General features: G+C 43.0%; 1 protein-coding gene across 1 annotated transcript in view; it reads left to right on the top strand.

Annotated features, from left to right (window-relative positions):
- The first annotated feature begins 659 nt into the window (after positions 1–659).
- The window catches only part of IFNGR1 (interferon gamma receptor 1), a 30,384-nt gene continuing 6,697 nt past the window's right edge, over positions 660–24,346 (top strand). Inside the window, exons 1-6 of the mRNA XM_063329497.1 lie at positions 660–874; positions 12,047–12,161; positions 13,353–13,525; positions 14,932–15,092; positions 15,819–15,996; positions 16,864–16,982. Coding sequence (XP_063185567.1) covers positions 790–874; positions 12,047–12,161; positions 13,353–13,525; positions 14,932–15,092; positions 15,819–15,996; positions 16,864–16,982 — 831 coding nt within the window. The 5' untranslated portion in view covers positions 660–789. The remainder of the gene's footprint in view (positions 875–12,046; positions 12,162–13,352; positions 13,526–14,931; positions 15,093–15,818; positions 15,997–16,863; positions 16,983–24,346) is intronic.

Consider the following 24,346-nt stretch of genomic DNA (forward strand, 5'->3'; position numbering starts at 1 on the left):
TCTGGCCCATGGTGGCCTCAAGGTTGAATGGTTAAGGTGCAGAATTATCTGGCATTGGGACTCTGGGTGGGAGACGTCGGAGCAGGAGGGCAGAAAAAGCTGCCGTCTCCGTTGTGCTTGGCAGCACTTCATGATGTTTTTTTTTTTTACAGTGCGTATACATTCAGGTTACCTGCAAGAAAGAATAAAATCCACCTCTCAGCATAAATTAGGAGCCCTCTACATGTGTGAATTCAAAGTACTGTTTCTGAAATACTCCACAAGATGAACGCTTTGCGTTTTTTAAGAAATGAGGGGAGAGCAGAAGGCCCAAAATATCAAGAAGGAGGACGATGCTTTTTCAGCGGCTGGGGCTGGCAGGCTATCACTCCGTATCGTCACTTAAAACAAAAACAGAACACAAAATTAACAGAGCCAGGGGATCGCGCAGGCGAACATCCCCACTGCCACCGCCCGGCCCCTCAGGCCTCAGGTCCCCGCCGGGTCGGCGCCCCCACTGCCGGCGCCCCCACTGCCGGCGCCCCGCCCCTCAGGCCTCCGCTGCCCCGCCTCCGGCCGCCCGGCAGTGACCCGCCGGGCTTCCTCCCGACCCGACACCGCCCGCCCGTCCGTACGTCCTCCCTGCCGGGGGCGGGACCCGCCAGCTCCTTCCCGGCCGTGGCCGCCGAGAGCGCAGCGCGCAGGCGCCGGAGCTGAGGCGTGGCGAGGCGAGGCGAGCGGAGCGGAGCGCGGTGGAGGAGTACGAGCCGGGTCGGTTCCACCTCCCCCCGCCAACCGCCGCCGGGCGCCATGCAGGTGCTTCGGGCCCTCCTGACCTTTGCCGTGGTGGCAGCCGGCCGGAGCGAGGCCTCCCGCGGGGAGCAGCCGCCCGCAGGTAACGGGACGGGGCGGGCAGGGCGGGCAGGCTTGAGGGGGGGCGGCGGGCCCGGAACTGTCGGAGGCTCCTGGAGCCGTTCGTGACCGGGAGCCGCCGTGGGGCCCCCGGCGCCGCGTCCTTGCCACCGCCCTCCCCGCCGGGAGATGGAGGGGAAGCGGCGGGTCCCACTTTGCCGGCTGGGCAGCGAGAAGCGGCCGGCCGGCGGGCAGGGAACCGCGTCCCGCTTTGTTCAGCCTCCCCCCGTCCGCCGGGGGCTGTGCCGGGCTGCCCCGCCGGGGCGAGCCGGTGCCGGCAGAGCTGCCTCTCGGCTCTCGGAGTCAAGCCTTGCCGTGGAAGCGACTTACTGACATGCAGATCAGTTCTGGTGACACAGCGCCGTCGGCGCGTGTGGGAGCGTCTCTCTGCTGACGGGTGATTGTTACGGGTCTAACCCCTGATGTTACCGCACCTGTAATTAATGGTGACCGTCCTTTACGGTAAGGTGGCTGTATCAGCCACAGAATCACGGAAGCGTGTAGGTTGGAAAAGACCTTTAAGATCATCAAGTCCAACCGTTAACCCAGCGCTGCCAAGTTACTACTGAACCATGTCGCTCAGCATCACATCTACATGTCTTTTGAATATCTCCGGGGATGGCGACTCCGCCACTTCGCTGGGCAGCCTGTTCCAATGCTTGATAACCCTTTCGGTGAAGAAATTTTTCCTAATATCCAATCTAAACCTCGGGCGTTTGTGCATTTTGTCACGTAAAGCGAGATTAGGGGTGGGCCTAGAACAGGCCTGCCCCACTGTGCCTTATAAATGTGTTTGTCAGAAAAAGCAGAGAAACTGGGAATTTCACAGCAAAGAAGGAGAGCGCGCGAGCAGGCAGTCCAAACAAGGCACCGGGATCATGACCTTGACCAAGGTGTGGGGGCACCTTTCAGCCGAGCGCTGGTGGGGAGGAGGGGTGGCCTGCCGGCAAAGAACAGAGTTTTGGCTCTGTTTGGGCAGAGTCATTGCAAGTAAATCATGAAAGAAGTACTCAAGTTTGGTTTACAAGTTTCACTTCAGACTGGAACAGCTTATTAAAACCTGAGGCTGCTGTCTAATTGCTCAGGTCAAAAGAGAATGTGTGTTTTGTTTTTAACAATATTGTGAGCTTGATGAAAGGGCTTGAAATAGGAAGTACGTCCACACATTACGTAAATGTAGCAGTACTCTCCTGGGCTTTGCTAAAAAAAATCCATTTACCTAAAATGCTGCTTGCAGTTGGTGACAGAAACACTGTTTATGTCTCCAGGCTCCTTGGATTCTGCAACTGCATAGTGCGATTTCAGTGGGACTTCATGCAGTTTAGATCCATCCCCAGGTGGAATGACTGAACTCAGTTGCCCCTGGGGATGGGCCACACCACTTGGAAGTTTGGAAGACTGTTTAGGTTTACCTGGTGTGGACTAGGAACAGTAAAAATGGTAATCTGCGTGCTGACTTGTCCCTTGGTAGTTTACAACTGGAGTGTCCAGTTTGTTTGACTTGGTGGGTCAGGGAAGCTCCTTTTTTTTCACATTTTAGCTGTAAGGAGGATTGGTATGTTAAATACTGTCTTTCAAGGTTTGAATTCACCCCTTCTAAGGGCATGCTTGTATTGCTAATAAAATATGCTACTTTTACATTGTATTTAGCAATTTTAAGGTAAAAATACAATACCGGTAAATCACTTGTTGTAAAAAAAAACCTGCTGTAATCCAGCCAAGACCAGCAGAACAGTTAGCTCCGTGTAAGACTACAGTGCAGTGGTGTAGCTGATGTGCCAAGCTGCCTAGAAGCAAAAAGCTCATTTCTCTGCGTGTGAGTGCAGCAAACCCTCAGGTGAAAGGAGCGGAATATACTTCTGAGTTAGGTCTCTGGAGACATTCAGAACCTGCCTGGATGCGTTCCTGTGCAACCTGCTCTAGGTGACCCTGCTCTGACAGGGGGGTTGGACTAGATGATCCCCAGAGGTCCGTTCCAACCCTTACAAGTCTGTGATTCTGTGCTTTGAAAACAAAAGCAGAGCTTTCCTGGTGACTTGCACTCGGGTTGGCCGCAGCCTCTATAACCGTACCCTTCAGAGGCTTCATCATTTAAGCAAAACCCTAGATTTTTAGTGAACAAAAACATGATGAAGGGAATTCTAATAGATATTGATGTGTATTAGCTGAATGAAAATGCTGGTTGTATCTGTAGTGACAGACTAATACCATGTCCTTACTTCATTATTACATTGGTGGAAGCAGACGTGCTGGCTTACAGTGGAAGGATGAAAGTAGAAGGGGAATTCTGAAGCATGTTTATAATGCTTTCCTTTGCAATGATACATTGATTATTTTTTTTTCTTAAGTCTTAGTAGGGTTTTCAGCATGCCAGTGTACATACCTCAAGGCCCACTGTGTAATGAGGAAATACCTGATCATCTTCGCTAGTAGGACACAGTTTTCCTTAGAAGAGCCAGACAACCGAACAACAGTTGTCTGGATAGCTGAACACCCCCTATGTTTCCTACAGCTGGGTGTGTATCCTGTCTGCATAGGTGGGCCTGTGACTCATCAGAGGAACTGGGCACTTGCTGATGGGAACTCTCAGTCTGCGTTTAAGTATCCTGGAAGAGGAGCTCCCTAGTCAAGATTATCGTAGTAGAAGATTTGGAGGCACTGATAGTAGTTCATGTGCTTCTTGCACATTGAAAGCCAGATTTCCAAGGAGATGTGTGTACTTCATTTTTGCAGCTGACTTTCTGTTGTGTGTGATGATCTTGGTAGTCTTGATTCGTTCTTTTGTGGTTCAGATTATTGGCAGTCATAGCAGTTGTCTGTCCAGCTGCAAAGAAAAATGAATTGCTGATGATAGAAAGTGTTGTATTTAGATATCGTCTATTATAATGACTTCTCAGCTATAACAAAAGGGAAGAATGGTCATAAAATAGATAACACAATATTTAGTTTCTGTTGTTATAGCAGTTCTTAAAATGTCTATCTTGTCCAACTTACTGTATTTTTCTGAAGATGATGATCTAGGTCTGCCACTCCTCTTATTACAGCGTACCACCTTGTGGAGATTTTTATCATAAATGATTTTAAAAGCTCCATGGAACAATGTCAAAACTGTGAGCCCTAAGAAAGTAAAAACCTGTTGTAAATAGAAGCTGTAAAAATGCACTAAATACTGTGTATAGTGTTTATTCCTGATTCCTGTGAAATAATTTAAGTTCCTTTCACTAAATATTTAAAAAATTAATGGTTTTAAATTTTACCCCTGGTTTATGTACTTCCTTCATTTGTAAATTGAGTGCAGTTTCCTTTTTGAATGTAGGATCTTTTGAGAACTTCTGGTAGAACATTCTGCATGGAATTGCTGTTACATGCACTAATTTAAGCTTGTTTTTAATAACTTTGTTAAGGAAGTACCATCGAGCTATAGGAGCAGCATTACAAGAGACATGCATGTCCTGGGTTTCTTTTGGAGGGATGAATGAAAGCAGCTAAAGGCAAGCACATGCAAACCCTTCCACGTACGCTATGTGGCTGCTGCCACTTAGAAGAAGGCCGGGCGGTTAGCAGGAACAAAATTCTTCCGCACCTTGCTGCTTGGTGTTTGCTGGTCTGTCGAGCTCCCTGCTGAAGCCAGCCTCCCCTCCAGCAGTCTGGCAAGAGCAGGAACTGGGCTGTTTGTCTTTATTGCCTGGCCTGCCAGGGGCGCAGGGTAGAGATGGATGGATTCTAAGCTGGGTGTGCTGCCCCGAAGGGGAATGCGGCAGTGGACGGAGCCCTCTCTCTGGCAGTCACTTCCCATTTCTCCCTGTGGCACATGCTCGGTGCTCTTGAAGCCTGTGCTGAATGCCGACCCCTTCCTGCTGAAATTCTGTCCTGCAGTTCCTCTAGCTCTCTTCTAGCTCCCAGGTGCCTGTACACTGCTTTAATACAGGCTGATTTTGTTTGATTCAGAACAGATTGAAGTAAGGCTCTAAAAAGTCATTCTAGAAGGAAATGCAGCTTTTCAGGACCAGATTAAATTCTTTTTGTGTGCTATTTTTCACCCTTAGCACAGACTTATTACTCTCTGAATCCATTTTTCAGGGTATTGGCTGCCTTTTTGCCGCCTTTATTTTTTTCTTTTTTCTTTTTTTTTCCATTCTGCAGAGTCCTGCGGAAGCATTCTCAAGTAGTGCAGATTTATCTGATCTTTTTTTCCCGTGTCTCCCAGTGGTGGTGAAAGCTAAGGAGCATCACTTTTTTACGTTTGTGAAGTCACCAAAGCTGCTACCCTTTCTGGGTGCAGTTAAAGTGGATACATGAGCTCAGAGAGAGCACAGGGCTGGTGTAAGGAAGGCACACCATTTTCCCAGTCAGGGTCCCAGAAGGGACTGATCTATTAGCATTGTATCTGTCTGTCTTTTAACAGGCTAAATGAAGAGTTACGCACTTGGCATGAATCCACAGCAAAGTTCAAACTGTCGTCCCTCTTGGCCTATTGAAATGGCTTAAAACTGTTTTCCTATGATGTGTCACGTAGGGATTATAAGGATTTGTTTGTTTTTCATGGAAATCCAGAAAAGCAGTAGACTTCAAAAGATGTTTTTACTTGGTTGGGGTTTTTTTTTTTCACAGTTTGCCTTTTTAAGCTTTCAACCTGTATTTCAGTGCCTAAATGATGTTTAATAGGCACATGCAAATTGAGTGAACTCTGTGGTTCTTTAAGCCATTGGTGCCTCAGATAGCTGTGCCATAGAGTCTGCATTGTGGACTCATCAGGCCCTGTTTTGTTATAGTATTGCACTTCCAGTTAAATTGCGCTTCCGTGAACAGTCTCTGTGTGTACAGTAATGCCTTGTGGCCTCTGCCAGAATGAGAGAAGGAACTGTGGTGTTGCACAAGATATAAACATCAGTATGCAGGCTGTCTCATTTTTACGTCTCTGAAATGTCCCGTTCTCCAGTTCAAGTTTTGCTGTTAGACAACGCATTGCTGAGGCTCAATGAACAGGCAGGGCATCAACATATATTAAAAAAACAACCAAGTCCTTCTGTATATGCTTTAAAAATAGATTTTATTGAATATATAGCTGCTCCAAGCTTGTGTTTCACGAGTGCTTTCCATAGGTAGTATTGTTCAGGAGCATTTACATAGTGAACAACATAGTCTAATTTCAAGCAGTATACAAATCTTTCTCAGTTTGCGTGTGTCTGACCCTGCTGAGATTGTGGAAGATGTGCAGTGGGGTGTTTTTGACCTGGGGAAGTGAATGTACAAAACAAGACAAGTTAGACTTGTCTTGTAGGTACAAGCAAGCATTTTCTGGTTTGATGGATGCTTTTGAAGCAGAACTGTATCATACATTGTGTGCAACTAGTGGATTATTTCTGTGAGTTATCTTCCTTAGTCTTAGAAGATGCAACTAGGTGCAGTTGTTCCTGTTACTTTGAAAAAAACACCCTTATTTCTTTTCAGCCTGAAACCAAGCAGCAGATATTTGCAGTAAAAAAAGTGTCTTTTGGTGACATTTGGTTTTTAATTTCCTCCCACGTGTATTTCCTTCCTGTCTGCTATGCAAGTTTGCTGGAGATGTGAATGTTTCCAAAACTTAAATACATTTGTTAAGGTAATTGCACATTGAGAACATATTTGATTATAGATATACATACACACCACACTAGTCGCACCTGCTGTGGTCTTGGCCACCAGTGTGGGAGCTATAGTTGGTCTGGATTGTTTGTATTTGACCAAATAACTCAGAAATGTGAATATTTATGTATGTTGGTTACAAACCTGTGCAGGCATGAGTCTGCTGAGATAAACTGTGCAGTTGCATTCCCATGTCTGTTCTCTATTAAATGCTTAACTTCTAGGTCCCCTGTGGTCATGCTTGTGTTTGCTTTTACCCCTACCTTACTCCTACCTTTGCTTTCCAACATTCCAGTTCTTTATCCTCAAAATCATTAGCATGCTTAATTTCCTCTAGCACTCTTAAAAAAAGTTAAACCTGACTGGCCTGCCTTTGTCTTTTATTCCTTTATTCTGTGGACATAGAACTGCTGTCTAAAGTTCCTCTTATGTTGTTCCACAACACACATACACAGTTCAATTCCTGTGGAAAAAATTCTTGCTGATATCTCTGTTGCCTTCCTGGCAGCCAGGATTGCGGCCTGACAAGGCAGGGTGAACGGAGCAAACTGCAGATGGAAATCACTGCATTTGAACTGGAGGCGAACTAGAACTCGATAAAGTCCTGTATCGTACATCACGACATGATTTGCTGATCAATTTTCTTCTCACTTTTTCCACGCTTAGTTTCTCACTGTTAGAATTTGCACCTTGAGTGTTGCTGCATTTATGTTTATTATAAATTAGAAGGCTTATGTTTAAAATTGCAGCACTAGCCACTATCATCTTCCTCCAGTTGTGCCTGCTGAACAATGCAGAACAGGGTATAACATGTTTAAAAAATGAATGCTTCATTATGGGTTAAGTAAAACAGCATTCACATACAGTATTACGGCATTTTAACTGGCAAGACGCAGAACTAACATCTGTGAAGATCAGATGTTAGCACTTTGAAAATCTGCAATTTTCTCTGCGGTCTGTAGTCTTGATGCTGGAATGAATTGAGGCTGGGGTGTCTCAAGGCTCTGTCTCTGCGCTGTCTGGAGGAGAAACCATTAGAAGTCAGATAGGCAGCCTGAGTCAAGGGGCTGCGAGCTGGACAATTAAGACCATTTGATTGATTGGGGAGGGGCATGCAGGGGACATAACAAACCGGGAAAAAAGGGACTAGAATTGTCTGACCAAGGCATTAAAAGTAAACTTTCCATGGGTGATTGCAAGCTAATCTATTTTCCGTGCCCGTTTTGAGGACCTTCGGTCTGAACTGTTGCAATGCTGAGCACTCGCTTCTGCATCTTAAGCTGCTGTCACTTGCGCTAAGTTTCTGTGTATTATTACTAAATGACCGGAAGAGTGAGGTCCTTGGTCACTGTCCTGGTTCCGGCGGGGATAGGGTTAATTTTCCCTGGTATCCCATGCCATGTGAGCCATGCCCGCCCTCAGCTGCCGGGGGAGGGGGCAGGAAGTCGCCGCTGGGAGCGGGCGGGGGCGTCCCGGGTCCGGGTGGGGAGCGGCGGGGAGCGGCGGTTCCGTAATCGTGTTTGTATATGCCTCTGTCCGTGTTAGTGGTGTTGTTTGCCTGTTCCCTTTGCTGTGCTGTTAAACTGCCTTTGTCTCAACCCAAGAGTCTTGCCTTTTCTTCTGATTCTGCCTGTATCGGGAAGGCCCGAGCGAGCGGCACATGGTTCTTTGTTGCCGTCTGAGGCCAAACCACGACAGTCACTCAAATTGATTAGGCAAGGTTTGAAGGTAGATCTAGTCTTCCATTAAAACAATCAGTGTAATTAGAGAAGGGAGATGATCTTTCAGGCTTTCTTTGGCTTTAAAGTAGAACCAGCAAACCTCAAAAATAAACACAAGCTGAGAACAATTTACGTTTTACTTTAGTACATATCAGTTAGACCACTTGAGAGACAAGATGTCTGGTGACAAGAATAAGGGAAGTGGTAGAAGGAGTAAAACGTCATCCCTTAGAAAAAGAGAGGGAGATAATTCTTGGCCTGTGAAACATGGGGAGGTTAATGGGGTGAGAAGAGGTGTGCTATAAACCTATTTCTTTACTGACTTTTTTTTGTAAGTAGAGTTATGACTTTTAGCTTCTCAGCTCATGCTGAAAGGTGCCCTTTAGGTCTGTCTTGAGGATATGGAGTGAAAGATCAGAGAGGGGGATAGTCTTCGACTAACTTGATCACTGAAAGCGAAGTTGTTAAAAGTGAGGACGAAAAGGATGAGCTGATGGTATGTGTAAACTCGTTCCTCTAAGTGATCAAGGCAAACTTGTAGTGCAGTCAGAGATCTTGACGTGTTTGGTGGTGACGTTCCTCATGGCTGGTAAAGTGGTTTATATGGGGGTATAGTTTGTGAGGACAGTTGTCTTTTTGTAAGGAAAGCTTGTTTCCTGCTAGTTCCTTTGTAGTCTCAGAGCTGGAGCACGTTAAAAGTCATCTCTGGATGGAAGAGTGAAGTATTAGGTTGAGTAGTCTTTCATGGAGCTATGGAGGATTGACTAGAACTAAAAAGAATCTACTCAGTGGGTCGCTCAGCATTCACAACTACTTCAGAGCATTACATTCCCGGGCCACTCTTCTCCCAATTTATACTTGTGCCCAGCATTATTCCATCCCAGGTGCAGAATCCAGCATTTGGACTTGTTAAATTTCATCCCATTAATCATTGCCCAGTGTTCCAGTCTATTTAGATCCCTCTCCAAGGTCTTCAGAGAGTCAACGGCACCTCACAGTTTAGTATCATTGGCAAATTTGCTAATGGTGCATTCAACTCCTGCATCCAGATCATTGGTAAAAATACTGAACAGAACAGACCCTGGAACTGAGCCCTGAGGAACACCGCTGGTGACCGGTTGCCACCCAGGTGCACCCCTATTCACTACAACCCTTGGAGCCCTGCCATTCAGGCAGCTCTTCACCCAGAGCACCAGGTACTTGCTGCCTTCACAGTTGGACAATTTTTCCTGAAGAGTGGTGTGAGGGACAGTATCAAAAGCCTTACTAAAATTCAGAAAAACTACATCCATCACCTTCCCTTCATCCACTTGGTGGGTGACCATATCGTAGAAGGATATTAAATTAAACAGGACTTTCCCTTTGTGAACCCATGTTGACTGTGCCTGATGATTGTATTGTTCTTTAAATGTCTTTCAGTAGCACCCAGTATGGTCTTCTCCCTAATTTTTTCAGGTACTGAGGTTAGACTAACAGGTCTGTAGTTTCCTGGGTCTTCCCTCATGGCTGCCTTGGAAACTGGAATAGTCTTGGCTAGCTTCCAGTCAGCAGGGACCTCCCCAGACCTTTGTTAGGTGATCAAGAGAGGTCCTACTGTAACACCTGCTATCTCCTTCAGAAGTGCTCTGGCGTGAATCCCATCAGACCCCATGAACTTGTGAACATTCAGCTGATACAGCTGTCCCCTTACAATTTCAGTGTCCATAAATAGTAGGTCACTGATCTGGCATTGGGGTCCACTTGGGGCCTGGGACAGACCAGGTGTACCAAGGTCTATCAGTATTAGGCAAAAAAACTCCATTGAATGCCACTGCTTTTTCTTCATCCCGATTAGTCAGGTGACTGTCTTCAACAAGTACTGGTCCAATGTTTTCCTTAGCCCTCCACTTGCTATTAACATATTTTAAAAAGCTGCTCTTGTTATCTGAAATGGCACTGTCTAGTTTCAACTTTAGTTCAGCTTTGGCCTTTTGTGTCTTCTCCCTGCAAACCATGACTCTATAATCTTCCTGTGAAGCCTGACCTTGCTTCCAGATACCATACAATTTCTCTTACCTCCTGAGCTCCACAAGGAGTTCCCTGTTCAGCCACACTGGTATGTGCTGCTTGCTTAACTTATGCCACCATGGGATTGCCTGCTCCTGTGCTTCTTAAAAGCTGGCCAGCGTTCATGGGTCCCTAAGCCCTTACAAGCAGATTCCCGGGGGACACTGCTAAGTAGCTCCCTGAGTAGCTTAAAGTTTGTGTTCTTGAAATCCAGGATAGCAACCCTGTCTATGTCCAAAATAAAACAAAAATGTGGAGATGGAAGGAAGAATGAGGGAGGAGAAAGCAGAGTGGTATATAATTGCATAATTAAAAGCCATGAAGCTTCTAGTGGCTGTTCAAATATGTTCTGGGATTTCATTTTCCACTCTTTTGTTAAGCATAGTTTTATTTGTATAATAGTACATAAAAGTAAAATTTTGTAAGACTACACCGTGCCTTAAAACTATTTGAAGTAACATTTGTGTGCTTTGACACCTCTTCGGTCAACTTGTCACCTTTTTTTCTTGTGGTTGAGAATGTGATGATTGTGTTCTTTTTCCAATAACTGAAATACCACTTTTGTACATATTAAACGTAACTAAACCACAGCACCGTTTGCAGAGTGATGTATGTTACGTGTGTCAAGTCTTCGTGGTTAATAGTGTATCTCAGCCAGTGTTACTTTCTGCAGAGTGTTATCTTTGTGGTCTTGTTCTCAAGATGTGAAAATTGTTTCCTTTCCCTCAATGTATCACAGATTGAAGTTGCAGCACTTGCTTTGTGAACAAGCAGTAGTCTAGAGCGGGTCAAATATGGGTTCTGTCACAAAAATTATATTAATAGAATATTAAGGATCCAAACCAGTCATTGAGAAGTTGAGTAGCAGCAATTAAAATCAAATTGGTTGAGTGTCCTTTTTCTTCTCTTGAATGCCATGTGACAGCCCTTCAATAGTTATAGGATCATGTAACTTTCCTTCCCCTGCAGCTGCTCACCCAATATTACTGTCACCGTCGGTGCTTAGGATAGAAGCTTGCTGTATGAGGAAACTATCGATGCTGCTTTTTGTTTTTGCATTGCTTACTACGCTACCTCTGATATTGTTTATTAAATGTCCTTTGAATGCTTTCCTGTATATAAAACTACGTTACAGCTTCGGTGTTTGAATTCCTTACAAATTTTAGTAATTTATTATTATCATCACAGCTTTCTAAAAATACTGCTGGAGTGGTAAAATGGGATTGTCAGAAATTCATGTGTAATCCAGGCTTTTCCAAGCAGGCCTGTTTTCTTTTGCAAGGCTGAGTCAGGAGACAGTAGGATTCAGTAGGACTCACCTGGAGCACAGACCCTAATACTGCAGGTTTGGTATCCTTCCAGCCCCCCTTCGGTTTCTGAAGAGCAAGAGAAATCTACAGGAGCTGGACTAATCTCCTCTAACTTTAGTAAATTCATACTATCTGTCTTGCTGCTATATCTGTATAATACCAACATAGGGATATAATCATCACAGCTTATGAACCTGATATGGGCATGGGTTAGTAAACAGGAAGAAAGCTGTCTCTATAGGAGAGAAGAATACCAGAACAGCTTGCAGGGCTCCTGTGTCCATACTGGTGACAAACTAGTCCATTTGGAGGGCAGTATTTATGATTTTTATGTCTGTTTTTTCCTGTCATTTCTAGCGTGTTGTCTTTTCCTGATAACCTAGAAATATATTTGGCTGTTCTTAAGTTTGACTAAGTCTGTTCATCAAAATGCAATTGTTCTATTTCTTCTAGTGCCTTCACCAACAGGGATCCAAGTAACATCGGAAAATTTCAAAACTACCTTGCATTGGCAGTATCCATCTACGTCTGAAACTCCTCACTTTATTGTGGAAATCAAACCTTACAAGTAAGTTCTTATTCTTTTGTCATTTCCTGTACCTGATATTCTTAGAAGCATATAAAAGCAGTCAGTCCATGCTAAATGCTTTGTTTCTACGTGGTGAAGTCATGTAGGGTGAAAGTTGCCTAAGTGTAAATTAAGGCAAAACTTGTCAAATAACAGGATGGTTAAGGTTGTCAGGGACCTCTGGAGGTCATCTGGTCCAACCCCCCTGCTCAAGTAGGTTCACCTAGAGCTGGTTGCCCAGGATCATGTCCAGATGGCTTTTGAATATCTCCAGGGATGGAGACTCCACAGCCTCCCTGGGCAACACGTGCCAGTGCTTGGTCACCCTCACAGATGTTTTGTCACAGGCAGTTGTGGTGGGTTGACCCTGTCTGGATGCCAGGTGCCCACCAAAGCCACTCTATCACTCCCCTCAGCTGGACAGGGGAAAGGGGAATAGTGGTTGTGGTCAGTTCATCACACGTTGTTTCTGCTGCTCCTTCTTCCTCAGTGGAAGGACCCCTCACACTCTTCAGCTCCTCACACATGCTCCAGCATGGAGTCCCTTCCACGGGGTGAAGTCTTCCAGGAGCAAACTGCTCCAGCGTGGGTCCCCCATGGGTCACAAGTCCTGCCAGCAAACCTGCTCCAGCATGGGCTCCTCTGTCCACTGGGCCACACGTCCTGCCAGGATTCCGCTCCATTGCGGGCTTCCTATAGGGTCGCAGCCTCCTTCCGGCATCCACCTGCGCCAGTGTAGGATCCTCCACAGGCTGCAGGTGGATATCTGCTCCACCGTAGACCTCCATGGGCTGCAGGAGAATCTCTGTTCTGGTGCCTAGAGCGCTGCCTCCTGCTCCTTCTTCACTGAACTTGGTGTCTGCAGAGTTGTTTCTTTCGTATTCTTACTCTTCTCTCTGGCTGCAATTACACAGGTTTTGGTTTTTTTTTTTCCCCCTTCTTAAATATGTTATTACAGAGGTGCTACCGCTGTCACTGAGTGGCTCAGCCTTGGCCAGTGGTGCGTCTGTCTTGGAACTGGCTGGCATTGGCTCTGTCAGACATAAGGAAGCTTCTAGCATCTTCTCACAGAAGCCACCCCTATAGCTCCTCCTGCTACCAAAACCTTGCCACACAAGCCCAGTACAGCAGTGTATTGTACAATATTGTGCAATTGAAATTGTAATAACTATTACTTGATCTGTTTTACAGTCTGGGTTCCTATAAGATCGTCTCAACTTGTGTGAACATTTCGGCTCATTTTTGTGATGTCTCAAGGGAAATAGATGATCCTTTTGCCTCTCACTGGCTTCGAGTTAAAGCTGTTGTTGGGTCACAACAGTCTGACTATGTTGAGACAGATGAGTTTATTTTGCAAAAGCGTGGTAAGTTCTATCATAAACTAAACCTTGTAGTTTTTTCCCAAAATTTAAAAAGTTAGTAATTATCCTTTTTGCAGTAGTATTGTGTTTCATTTGGGAATATTATAAAGTCAGGACTCCAAGATGAAATGAAGCATGATGGTTGTTCAGTAGGAATGTCTGTAGTTCTGCCTCAGTAGGGACTTGTTAGCCCTGTCACTGTGGTACCTGAACATTTTTTTCAAAACTTTTAAAGGCAAGTTTAAAACGCTGATGGTGCACTCTGCGCATCCTTTCCATATTCTTGCCTGGTGTCTTAGACATCAGTTTAAGGTAGGAGACTGCCACTGGAAGCTGTGGACCTTATACTTCCACCTACTGACAGCTTTGGGTGTCTAGATACTGTGTAGAAGCTATGGAAGTCTGCTGCAGCTGGATAACTAACAGTTACTTGTTCTTTGTATAAATCCTTTGGGCTCTCAGGAGAAATCAGTTTTTCACATCAATGTTGTAAAAGGAAATTGCGTGTCTAGACTCCGGGCCAGCCCTGAGCATTGCGTGGGCAGTGCAAAGCAGGCACAACAGAGTGAGGAAAGACCGAGACACTTCCTCTTGTACTTGCTCCAGTCTCAACATATAGCTTTCAGGCAGGACATTGCCCATGAGATTCTCCCTGACTTGGGCTATGCTTTAGATAGAGCTGGATTTCTGCATTGCTGGAGCTGAAGAAGTGGAGTCCCTCTTTGTTTTCCACTATGATTCCCTCCACCACCCAATACGCCCATGAGTTGTAATCAGTGGCTGGTTTCTAGTGTTTGACAAAGGGACAGAAGCCATGGTAATGATGCTGAGTTTGACAGTTTGCGGAAGATTGGCATCCATGTATGGAGGAGGGAGACAAAATCATTGTCCCATTGAACAAGAAACTTGTATGTTCAGTCAGATCATTCGATGCCATTGCCATGGGAAATCAGGCTTCCAAAGTACTGTTGCTCAAGATACGATTTATTTTGATTTTTCAGATAGCCTTTGTTTCAGTACAGTATCATTTTTATCTGAGTGCAATTTATGGTGGGATCTAGTCAGCAGTGTTTTGTGTTCTGTTCTTGTTCACATATATATGTTTAATTGCTTTGTTAGTTTTTTCTTTTGTCAGTGAACTGAATTTTTATAGCTTATGTATAGGAAAGTTGGATTGCTTAACAGTGAAATTCTGCATGGACAATCTCTGTCTCCATTTTAGAAGCATATTCATGAATGTATCCAAATGCCTCTGTCACTTCTAAGTCTCGCAGCTGTGCAATATTAACACCAGTGAAATAAACGTGTCATTCTTCTCAAATCTCCGATGAACTTTGGAAAGCTAACAATAGAGAGCATATGTTATGTTAAAAGCTTTGGCCTAATTGCAAAGGTGCGATATGTTGCAGGAAAAATAGGACCACCAAAACTAAATCTCTCAAGGCACGGTGATAAAATCATGGTTGATGTTTACCATCCTGCATTCCCATCTGTGGAGCTTCTTCCTTGGATGGAAGAAACTTACTTACAGCTCAAGTACATGGTGACTTTTTGGGATAAGAAAAATCAGGTAAGTTCCAAAGTGAAAACTTCAAATTAAAAATTCTTGTTTACCTTAAACGCATAAACAAGGGGTTCACTCCTGTGACACGCAGAGCCAACAGATAGCAAGAAAATAGTTGAACATAACATAGGACTACTGAAGCCCTAAAATGTCAAGTGCGTCACAGTGAGATACGTGACTGGAAGGTCTGGGTTTTAGTTGTCCAAATGGATGTTTATAACAAAAATGAGATTACTGCATTAGCTGTAAACAAGATAGAGTTACATGATAACCGTGCTATTGTTTCTAAATACATGCTGAAACTTTACTTGTGCCCCTTTTACTTGTCTAGATAGACCTTTCATTTAAGAAGGTTACATTTCAAGATATTGATACCACTTTATTTAACAACCATGGAAGGTGAACTTGAGGAAAATAATAGTAGGTGTGTTTATTTACAGTTACTTTTTCATATGCATCCATGTACAAGTTTTGTAAGTGAACTAGGAATGCAAATATAGTCTATGAGCAGCACAAACTTTAGCTGCAAGCACCATGGTCTGATCAAGTATAACATCGTAAGGTAGCTCATAAGCTGATAGCTGAAGTTTGCATCACATTTGCAAGGCATATAGATGATGTAGGAGCCACATCTAATAGTATTTTAACATTTTTGGAAGTGTTGGAAGGTACTGTAACACTTATGTTGTTGTATTGAGTCAAATGATATAATGTGACTTTCATTTTTTGCAGAGTAAGGAAGTGTTCCCTGGAGATAACTGTACGATGTATAAATGTAGCCTCAACATCCCAATTACTGCTCCAGGTTCCACTTACTGTGTTTCAGCAAAGGGAAGTTTCTATGACGATCTGATGTTTGGCGCCCCATCAGAAGAAAACTGCATTTATGTTCCTCTCAAGCAGACATTGAGTAAGAGGATTCTAAAACTTTAATAAGAACATACTGACTCTGACGAGAGATCTCTTCTAGCTAAGTATTCAAGTTCTGATATAGCCATGGGAGGACTTGGATGTCTATGGGAGAATACAAAAAAAAGGGAAAGCATAGTCATTCTTTTGCAAATGCACTTTCACAGTTCTAAAGACCTTTAAAGATCATGTATTATTTTCAAGTAATCCTGACTCTTTTGGGGTGCTTTTCATGCTTCATTGGTATTAAATTAAAGAGAACAAAGGCAGCTAGTGACCCGACTTTATATCTCTGATGACCTCTTACAAACTTCTTAATGTTACTTCATTATAGCCCAAAACTTCACTAGAGAAAAGAGAGAAAATAGCTAGAAGCAGTTGTGTGTGTTCTTTTGTGCACAAGTGCAGTGGTATGATTGAGGGGGAGGACTTTAAGGAGAGTCAGACTAGTGGAATCTTACAAGTAATGGTTAACAATTCTATGTTTTGGAAGATTTTAATTTTATTATACATAGACTATGTGTAATTATTCTGTCAGTTCATATGCTATCTCATAGAAAACATACAAATCATTTCATCCCCGTCTGTCATCTCTAAGGAACAAAAAAATCAGTTATACAATTCCTTACCTCTATAAAAACATCATTGTGTTTATGTAAGTTGAAAATCTTCTATATTCTAATTTTTATTTACTTGATATAATGCTTTATAAATTAAGTTTTCTTGAGTGAAAAAAGGTGATAAACTGACAAATTCACACATTACAGCTAAGTATTCTGAGCTCTTACAGTTTTTGGAGTTATTCTAAATGATATAGCAGTGGTTTATTTTTCCAAACTTCCTAACAGATTTTGCTCTAACTTTTTAGGCACACAATATATCTTCATTCCATGTGTTGTTGTTATTCTGAGCCTGAGTATAATGTTGACAGTATGTTGTGGCTGCAAGAAACTAAGGAAGAAGAACATAAAGCTGCCTAAGTCTTTGGTAAGTTCAGGCTTCTTATCTGTGTCAGATTTTTAATATCCAACTAGGTGACTTTTATAACTATAACATCTTTATGCCTGTCTCTTTTTTTAATTTTTTTATTTTTTACCATGGTCTCATAGATGTTTAGGTTTTATACCAGTCTAATATTCTGACAGCCTCGGCAAACAGACGCCTTGTATTTGTTTTAGGACTAGACTTCAGTGTCTTTTTAACTGAAGTAGCAGTAGTTGGTCTAGTTTGAAAGCTTAGTTCTTAAAAACTCAATGTGTGTGTCCAGAGACAGATTTGTATTCATTCTAGTAGCAGAGACACAGAATCACTGAGGTTAGAAGAGACTTTTTGAGATCATCTAGTCCAACCCTTTTTGCTCAAATGAGGTCAGCGTTAGCGGGTTGCTTGGGACTTTATCCAGTTGGATTTTGAATACCTCCAAGGAAGGAGATTCCACGACTAGTCTGGGCAACTTTTTCCAGTGTTTAATCACCCTCACACTAAAAATTATTTTCTTAGATTCAGATAAAATTCCAAATGTTTCAGTTTGTGCCCATTTCCTTTTGTCCTGTCACTGGGCACCTCTAAGATTCCATCATTACATGGTAATACTGTGATACTGCTAAGGGCTACAATGTTCTTAAAGCGATGTGCAGAGTAAGGGGAGGGGTGGAGTAATAGTGCTGTAGGAGAGGGAAGAACAGCTAGAGGAAATTTGTTCTCACACTGAGCAGTCGTGGGGAAGAGGGGTCATCAGCTGCTGTATCTTAGAAAGCTCTCTGTAGCCATCCTTAGGAGGAAACGGAGTGGATGTTCCTCAAACAGCATCAGCGCTCCTTGCTTCCACATCAGACAAGAGGCAGAGTATCAGACAAGTATTGTTATAATGTCCTCCTGGTGTCTCATTAGTCACAGCAACTGATCGATCAGTAGCAGTTGAAACAGCTTTCAAGAACTGCTACGTGAGGCAGTGGTAAATGGGAATCATATCAAGAGTGTATCCTCTCAGCAGATGCAGGAAGTGTCATAAGACTTCTCGAGAGGAGAAGCAATGATCTTCAATTCCATGTTCTTCAAAACCCTTAGAAGTGACTCCTTCATAGTGCAGGGGTAGCTCAATGCCTAAGATCCCCCTGGAGCCTTCTCTTTTTTCAATAGAATATTAGGAGGTGAGATTGCTCTGATTAAGCATAGATATCCAAGCCAGCGATGCTAGCTAGGTCCCTTTGTAGTAAGCAGTAATCTAGTCCATCAATTTGTGCAGCACAAGATGATTAATCTCATTCTAAAATAATATGCACTTCTGGTCAGACAAAACATTCTCTAAAATGCCTGTTTCTTTCCATGGAAGGTGATGGAGCCGTGACACTAGTTCAGAGATAGCCATTCACACAGTAAACTTTAAAAAAATCATGAGAGAAACCTGTCTGACGGAATTTGCAGCTAGACTCCAATATCAAAACACAGAAGCCTATAGAAAAAGTGAGACACTGCAGATTTTTTTTTCATCTTCACACCAGTATGTAACTGTCTGAATACCTAACATGTCCTACATATGCACAGTAATTTTTGTGAAGATTGTTCATTATAGAAAAAGTCAGCTCATCCAGAATGACAGTGCTATGCTCAATGGATCCATAGTTATTCTGGCTTCCCAGTACTACTGTGATATCGCATCTAAGGGATCAGGAAAAAGAATATCACGCAAATAGGTTGTGTGCTCCTTAACTCCTGTGAGCTTCCTGATGCATCCTCCAAGATCACACTTTACCTCACCTTGAAGAAACTCATTTGTGTGCCCATATTCTCAATTTACAGGGCTGTATGTTATCTTGTGATTCTTAACCTCCAGCGTACCACAGTCTGGTTCACATTCTGCATCATACTTTGTTGCTAAGGAGCTGAATGAAACCTGTAACTATTTATAAATATTGTTACCTGTGTGGTCAAGCACTAAGACAAGTTCCCCAGGGAAGTGGTTATGACCTCGAACCTGTCAGTGTTCAAGAAGCATTTGGACCATGCTCTTAGATGTATGGTTTAACTTCTAGGTTGCCCGGGGTCAGGAGTTGGACTCCGTGGTCCTCGTGGATCCCTTGCAACTCAGGATACTCTTTGATTCTGTTGATTTCCATTGAACTCTCTAGTGAAAGATATAAATTGCAAAGCTCACAAGCTTAGCTTCAGTACAGGTGATATGAATAATCATAGAGTTGTTTAGGTTGGAAAAGACTGTTAAGATCATCAAGTCCAACCAACACCTAGCACTGCCAAGTCCACCACTAAACCATTCCCCTAAGCCCCACATTTACACATCACAAATATCTCCAATAATGTGTGAATGTAAAATGAATAATTAATAACACGATTAATTATTGATTATTTTTATAATTACTCAGTTTAAGTAATTAATAAACAATGTAAATGATATATATGATAGCTTCATATTATTAAACTTGCCCCTGTGGACTTCTTGGAGCTAAGAGCCTGTCATTGACCTTTGAATGTGTGATAAATACTTCTTTCTGTACTGGTTATGACCATTGTGCTTCACCTGAGCTTGTTTGGAAATGAATCATCTAGGGAGATTTTCCACCTGTTAAAAGGCTGGGCGAGGTGTCCTACCTTTGCACTGCTGCCTTCCAGTGATCTGCTTCCTGTCAGCTTTAGGTAGATGCTAAAACATCATTTGAGTGACTTTCAGCAAGTTGGAATTCTCCAACAGAAGGAAAAATAAGAAAGAGTAACCATCAAGCAGCTGTCTTTGCTGAGAGTCTCATGTACCCAAAGAAAAGGAAAAAAAAAATCTATTGCCATTTAGATCTCAAGAGCTTTTATATTGTCTTTTCTATGCTGTTTGTGACTCCCAAAAATAACATCAGTCATGTACAGGTCCTACTTCCACAGTGCAACTTGCTGTACAACTAACAAAGGATTACCTTTATTAGAGAAAATGTTCATTTACGTGTTTTAAACATCATTAGTCATAGTAGGATCCTACCAGGAATATGCATCTAGTGAAACGGGACAGATTCCTTCACAAGACTTCATCATGCTAGTCTTCTGCTGGATCACAGGAATCTGATGTTTCAGCAGTCCACCTGTAGTTAGAGCCGTTCATTTTCTTTAATTTTTCTCATTAAAAGTATTTCAAGAGGCTGTCTCCTTCCACCCACCGTCTTTAGTCTTTCCAATTTGTCCTGTGTGTGATTTATCCTGTACTACAGTTTTGTTGTAAGATTTGTGATAAGGGCTTATCCACTTTAAAAGGAGCCTGGCCTTAATTTACTAATACTCTGGGCATCTCTGTCTGCTTTCACTTCACTGTCTTTTTTTTTTTTTTTTAGTGCCTCTTATCTTTAAATGCTGGCAAATATTTTAGTGGATAGAAAACACTCACTCTGTGAGAGAAAGATTCATTGAAAAGCATCAATTTTGATTTGTAGCTCAAACTTAAGTCAACTTTTCTGCTGTCTGCTGGTGCTTTTTCTGAGCCTGACAGCAGTGACAAGGCTTTGTTCTCTCACTATATTTGTAGAACACTTAACGGATATTCACAAAACACTTAAGAATTTTCTTTGTGACTCTGGCTTTTTTTGGTTATACAACATATATTTTTGATTCAGAGGAATCGTAATTGTTCCTGTACATTTTGACTGGTATTTGCCACAAATAATTGTCATCTTATAAGAGAGAAGCTGCTTCATTAGCTTTAGTGAAGATGTTGGTGTTTTTTTCCTGTGATCATCTGTAGAGCAGTTAAGCAGTCTTCCCTTTATACATTTACACAGCATTAATTTGTTGTGGAACCATGCAAAGGCCATGCAGATTTTTTCAAGGTCCTAATAAGATTTGAAATGGACTTCTCAAACTCTTCTCCAGAAAATGTGCACCTGAAAATTACTGGGAATTCATAGGTGGACAAGCCCTTAGAAAAGAAAGTTAAGAAAGGAAGCGTTGATTACCTTAACTGTTATGGATTCCTTGGGATATGTTATTTATACGTATCCTTGAGCCTGGTTTCCACCGGTGTATCTCCCTAGTCTATTGAGGTAGTGAAAGACCTGAAAGCTCAGGTGCTATCATTGGAGACAGGAAGATATTTGAGCACCTGTACGTGCCAGGAAATACTGCTGACATCCAGCTTAAGCTCACAGGCAGTCAGTTTGCTAGTATTAGATAATATACACAAAAGGAAAATATTAACTTACAGTAAATACTTTTCATCAAATAGCAACCATATCTTAATTACCCTTGTTACTTGAGATGCTTTGAATAGCATTATAGTTAGTGTAGTAAGCTGTGGTTCTTCTCTTTGAAGCTAGAAGTAACCGCATGAATTGCTAAATTGTCTTGTAGTCATGACTCAGTGACTCTTAAAGAACCTTTGGTACCAGGAAACCCACAAGAATTTTTTCTTCTGATGGCTTCCTTCTTTCGTGGATGGGAATAGGAGTGTCTTTGCACCATCTTGCTTTGGTCAAAAACTCACCACAAGAAGAACGTCTTTTCCTTTTTGAAGAAAGAAAGTCTTGGATGTAATTGTATAGAGAGTACTTGTTTAATCCTTGGGGTCTATCTCTAAGTGTTGCCAGCTGGCACTGTGAAATGCAGCATCTGTGTAGAGTACAAAGTGTTCCCTTAACACATTTTAACACTATGATTTTTAGAGCCATGTGAAAATCCTAAAGCGACAGAAATGAGATCTTGTTGGGTTTTGGTTTTAACTTTAGTGTAGGATGTACTAGCACAGGGAGAGATGGGAAGTTGTAAATGCAGCCATAGTCATAGTATAGCATTTTGTTTTAATTCACATTCCTCAAGTATTCCATCTTACACAGACAATTTTATTCTCCTGTCACTTAATGTGTGACTGTTGGAATCAGATTTTTGCTACCCCGAAAAATCTACAGATGCTGGTTCCTTCAAGGTCAGTGTTGGTGTAGAGCTTAAGTATCCAGTATCTTTTCATGTATCTGTATAAATGGGTTTTCAAAAGGTATGTTAATCCTACCAGCTATTTGTAACATTTTCACTATCTATGCATTATTGATTGTATTCTGGTTTCTGCAACTATCTTTTAAGCATTTCCTCATTATGAACAGGTGATTTTTATAGATACTTATGGAAAGTACTCTGAATATTCTTCATATCATATTCTGACTGTTTCCACATAACAAAAAATGAACATCTAGAGAGAATGATGGCTGAATGGCAGCTAGGTTGTAGTGTGGTGTATTCTTAGTGTCAGGAGCCACCTTAATGCTCTTTTTACTACTTTTCCAGGGACAGTCCTTGATTCCCAAGGGGATCATCTTGCCTTAGTGGTGCTAACACAGCTGTTTGTAAAACTCACTTAGATTACAAATTAACTCTCTCCAGGGAGTGTTTGTTTGCTTTGTGGTGGTGTTTGTTGTTGGGTTTTTTTTTGTTTGGTTTTTATTTTTAAAATCCAGTAGTTTCATTGTTCCAGCATAAACCACATTACCATCAACATATATCAGGACAACTGAGGGGAATGATAGGAAGCTGAAGTGAGAGATGAAGGCAGGTTTTTCATAGTCAGCACACTCTGAAGGTATGAATGTAAAGATACAGCTTTACATCGTTCTGGTCAAGGAAGATTCTTGAAAGGCACAGTCAGATTTGATCATCTGGTTTTGGTGGCGCTCTCGGTTCTTACACTAATACGGACTGGGAGGTTCTTTTTGCCTATTTGTAGCTCTTCTTAGACAGCATTCTTTTTCTCCTCCTACCTACATCCCTTTCTTCCAAATTTGCCTCAACCTGTATTTTCAGTCAGATTATTTTCTTACAAACCATCTCAGAAAACAGTGATTGTGTACATGTTGTTCTGAGGTGTGCTGGCTACACTGCAGCACAGTTGTCATACAGAGACGAGCCAGGGGCTCCTGAAGTAATAGGATCCAAGAGGAATACACCAGTGAAATACCACAAAGGGATTAAGGGGTGTTTCTCTAAGAGGGTGACACAGCCAACAGCCCAGCTGAAGTGCCTCTACACCAATGCAGACAGCATTGGCAACAAACAGGAGGAGTTGGAAGCCACTGTGCTGCTAGAAAGCTACAACCTAGTTGCCATTGCTGAAACCTGGTTAGACAAATTCCATGACTGGAGCGCAGCTATCAATGACTTCAGGCTCTTCAGAAGGGACAGGTGAGGTCGGAGGGGCGTAAGCATTGCTCTCTACATAGAGAAATGGATAGAGTGTGAAGAGCTGTCTCTGAAGAATAGCCGCGAACAGGTTGAAAGCATGTGGGTAGGAACCAGAGACCGAAGCGACAAAGGGAACCTTGTGGCTGGTGACTGCTACAGGCCTCATGATCAAGGGGAGCCTATTGACAAAACCTTCTTATTCCAGCTAGAGGAGGCATCGCGCTTGCAGGCTCTCGTCCTCCTGGGGAACTTCAACCACCCTGACTTCTCCTGGAAAAATAGCATGGTGAGCTGTAGGCAATCCAGGACACTCGTGGAGTGCTTGGAGGGTAACAACTTAAGCCAGGTAATAGACAACCCTATCAGAGGAGCTGTGATACTGGACCTAATGGTCACCAATGTAAGTGAGCTAATTGGTGACATCAACATTGGGGGCAGCCTGGGCTGCAGTGATCATGCACTGGTGGAGTTTGCAGTCCTGAAGGATATGGGTCAGGCAAAGAGTAAAGTCAGGACCCTGAATTTTAGGAAAGCAAACTTCCAGCTGTTCAAGGAGTCAGTCAAAAGGACCCCGTGGGAAACTGCCCTCTGGGGCAAGAGAGCAGAACAGAGTTGACAGATCTTTAAGGATGCTTTCCACAGAGCACAAGAGCTCTCTATCCCCAGGTGTAAGAAATCGGGAAAGGAGGGCAAGAGACTGGCATGTCTGAGTCAAGACCTGCTGGTCAAACAAAAGGGCAAGAAAGCAATGCACAGGCAGTGGAAGCAGGGACAGGTATTCTGGGAAAAGTATTGGGACACTACCCAGTTGTATAGAGGTGGCATAGGAATGCCAAGACACAGCTGGAGCTGAACTCGGCAAGGGATGCAAAGGATAATAAGAAGGGCTACTACAGGTATGTCACCCAGAAAAGGAAGGTCAAAGAAAGTGTATGCCTCCCTCGCCAATGAGCACGACTGGCAAACTGGTAATAATGGACAAGGAGAAGGCTGTTACTCAACAAATTTTTTGCCTCAGTCTTCACTGGCAACCTCTCTTCCTTTGCCTCTCGAGTGGATGGACCACAAGGCAGGGACGGGGTGAGCAAAGTCCCTCCCACTGTAAGAGAAGATCAGGTTCATGACCACCTGAGGAACCTGAACATACAGAAGTCTATGGGATCTGACGAGATGCATCCCAGAGTCCTGATGGA

This window comes from Chroicocephalus ridibundus, chromosome 3, assembly GCF_963924245.1.
Source record: "Chroicocephalus ridibundus chromosome 3, bChrRid1.1, whole genome shotgun sequence".
Lineage (NCBI taxonomy): Eukaryota > Metazoa > Chordata > Aves > Charadriiformes > Laridae > Chroicocephalus > Chroicocephalus ridibundus.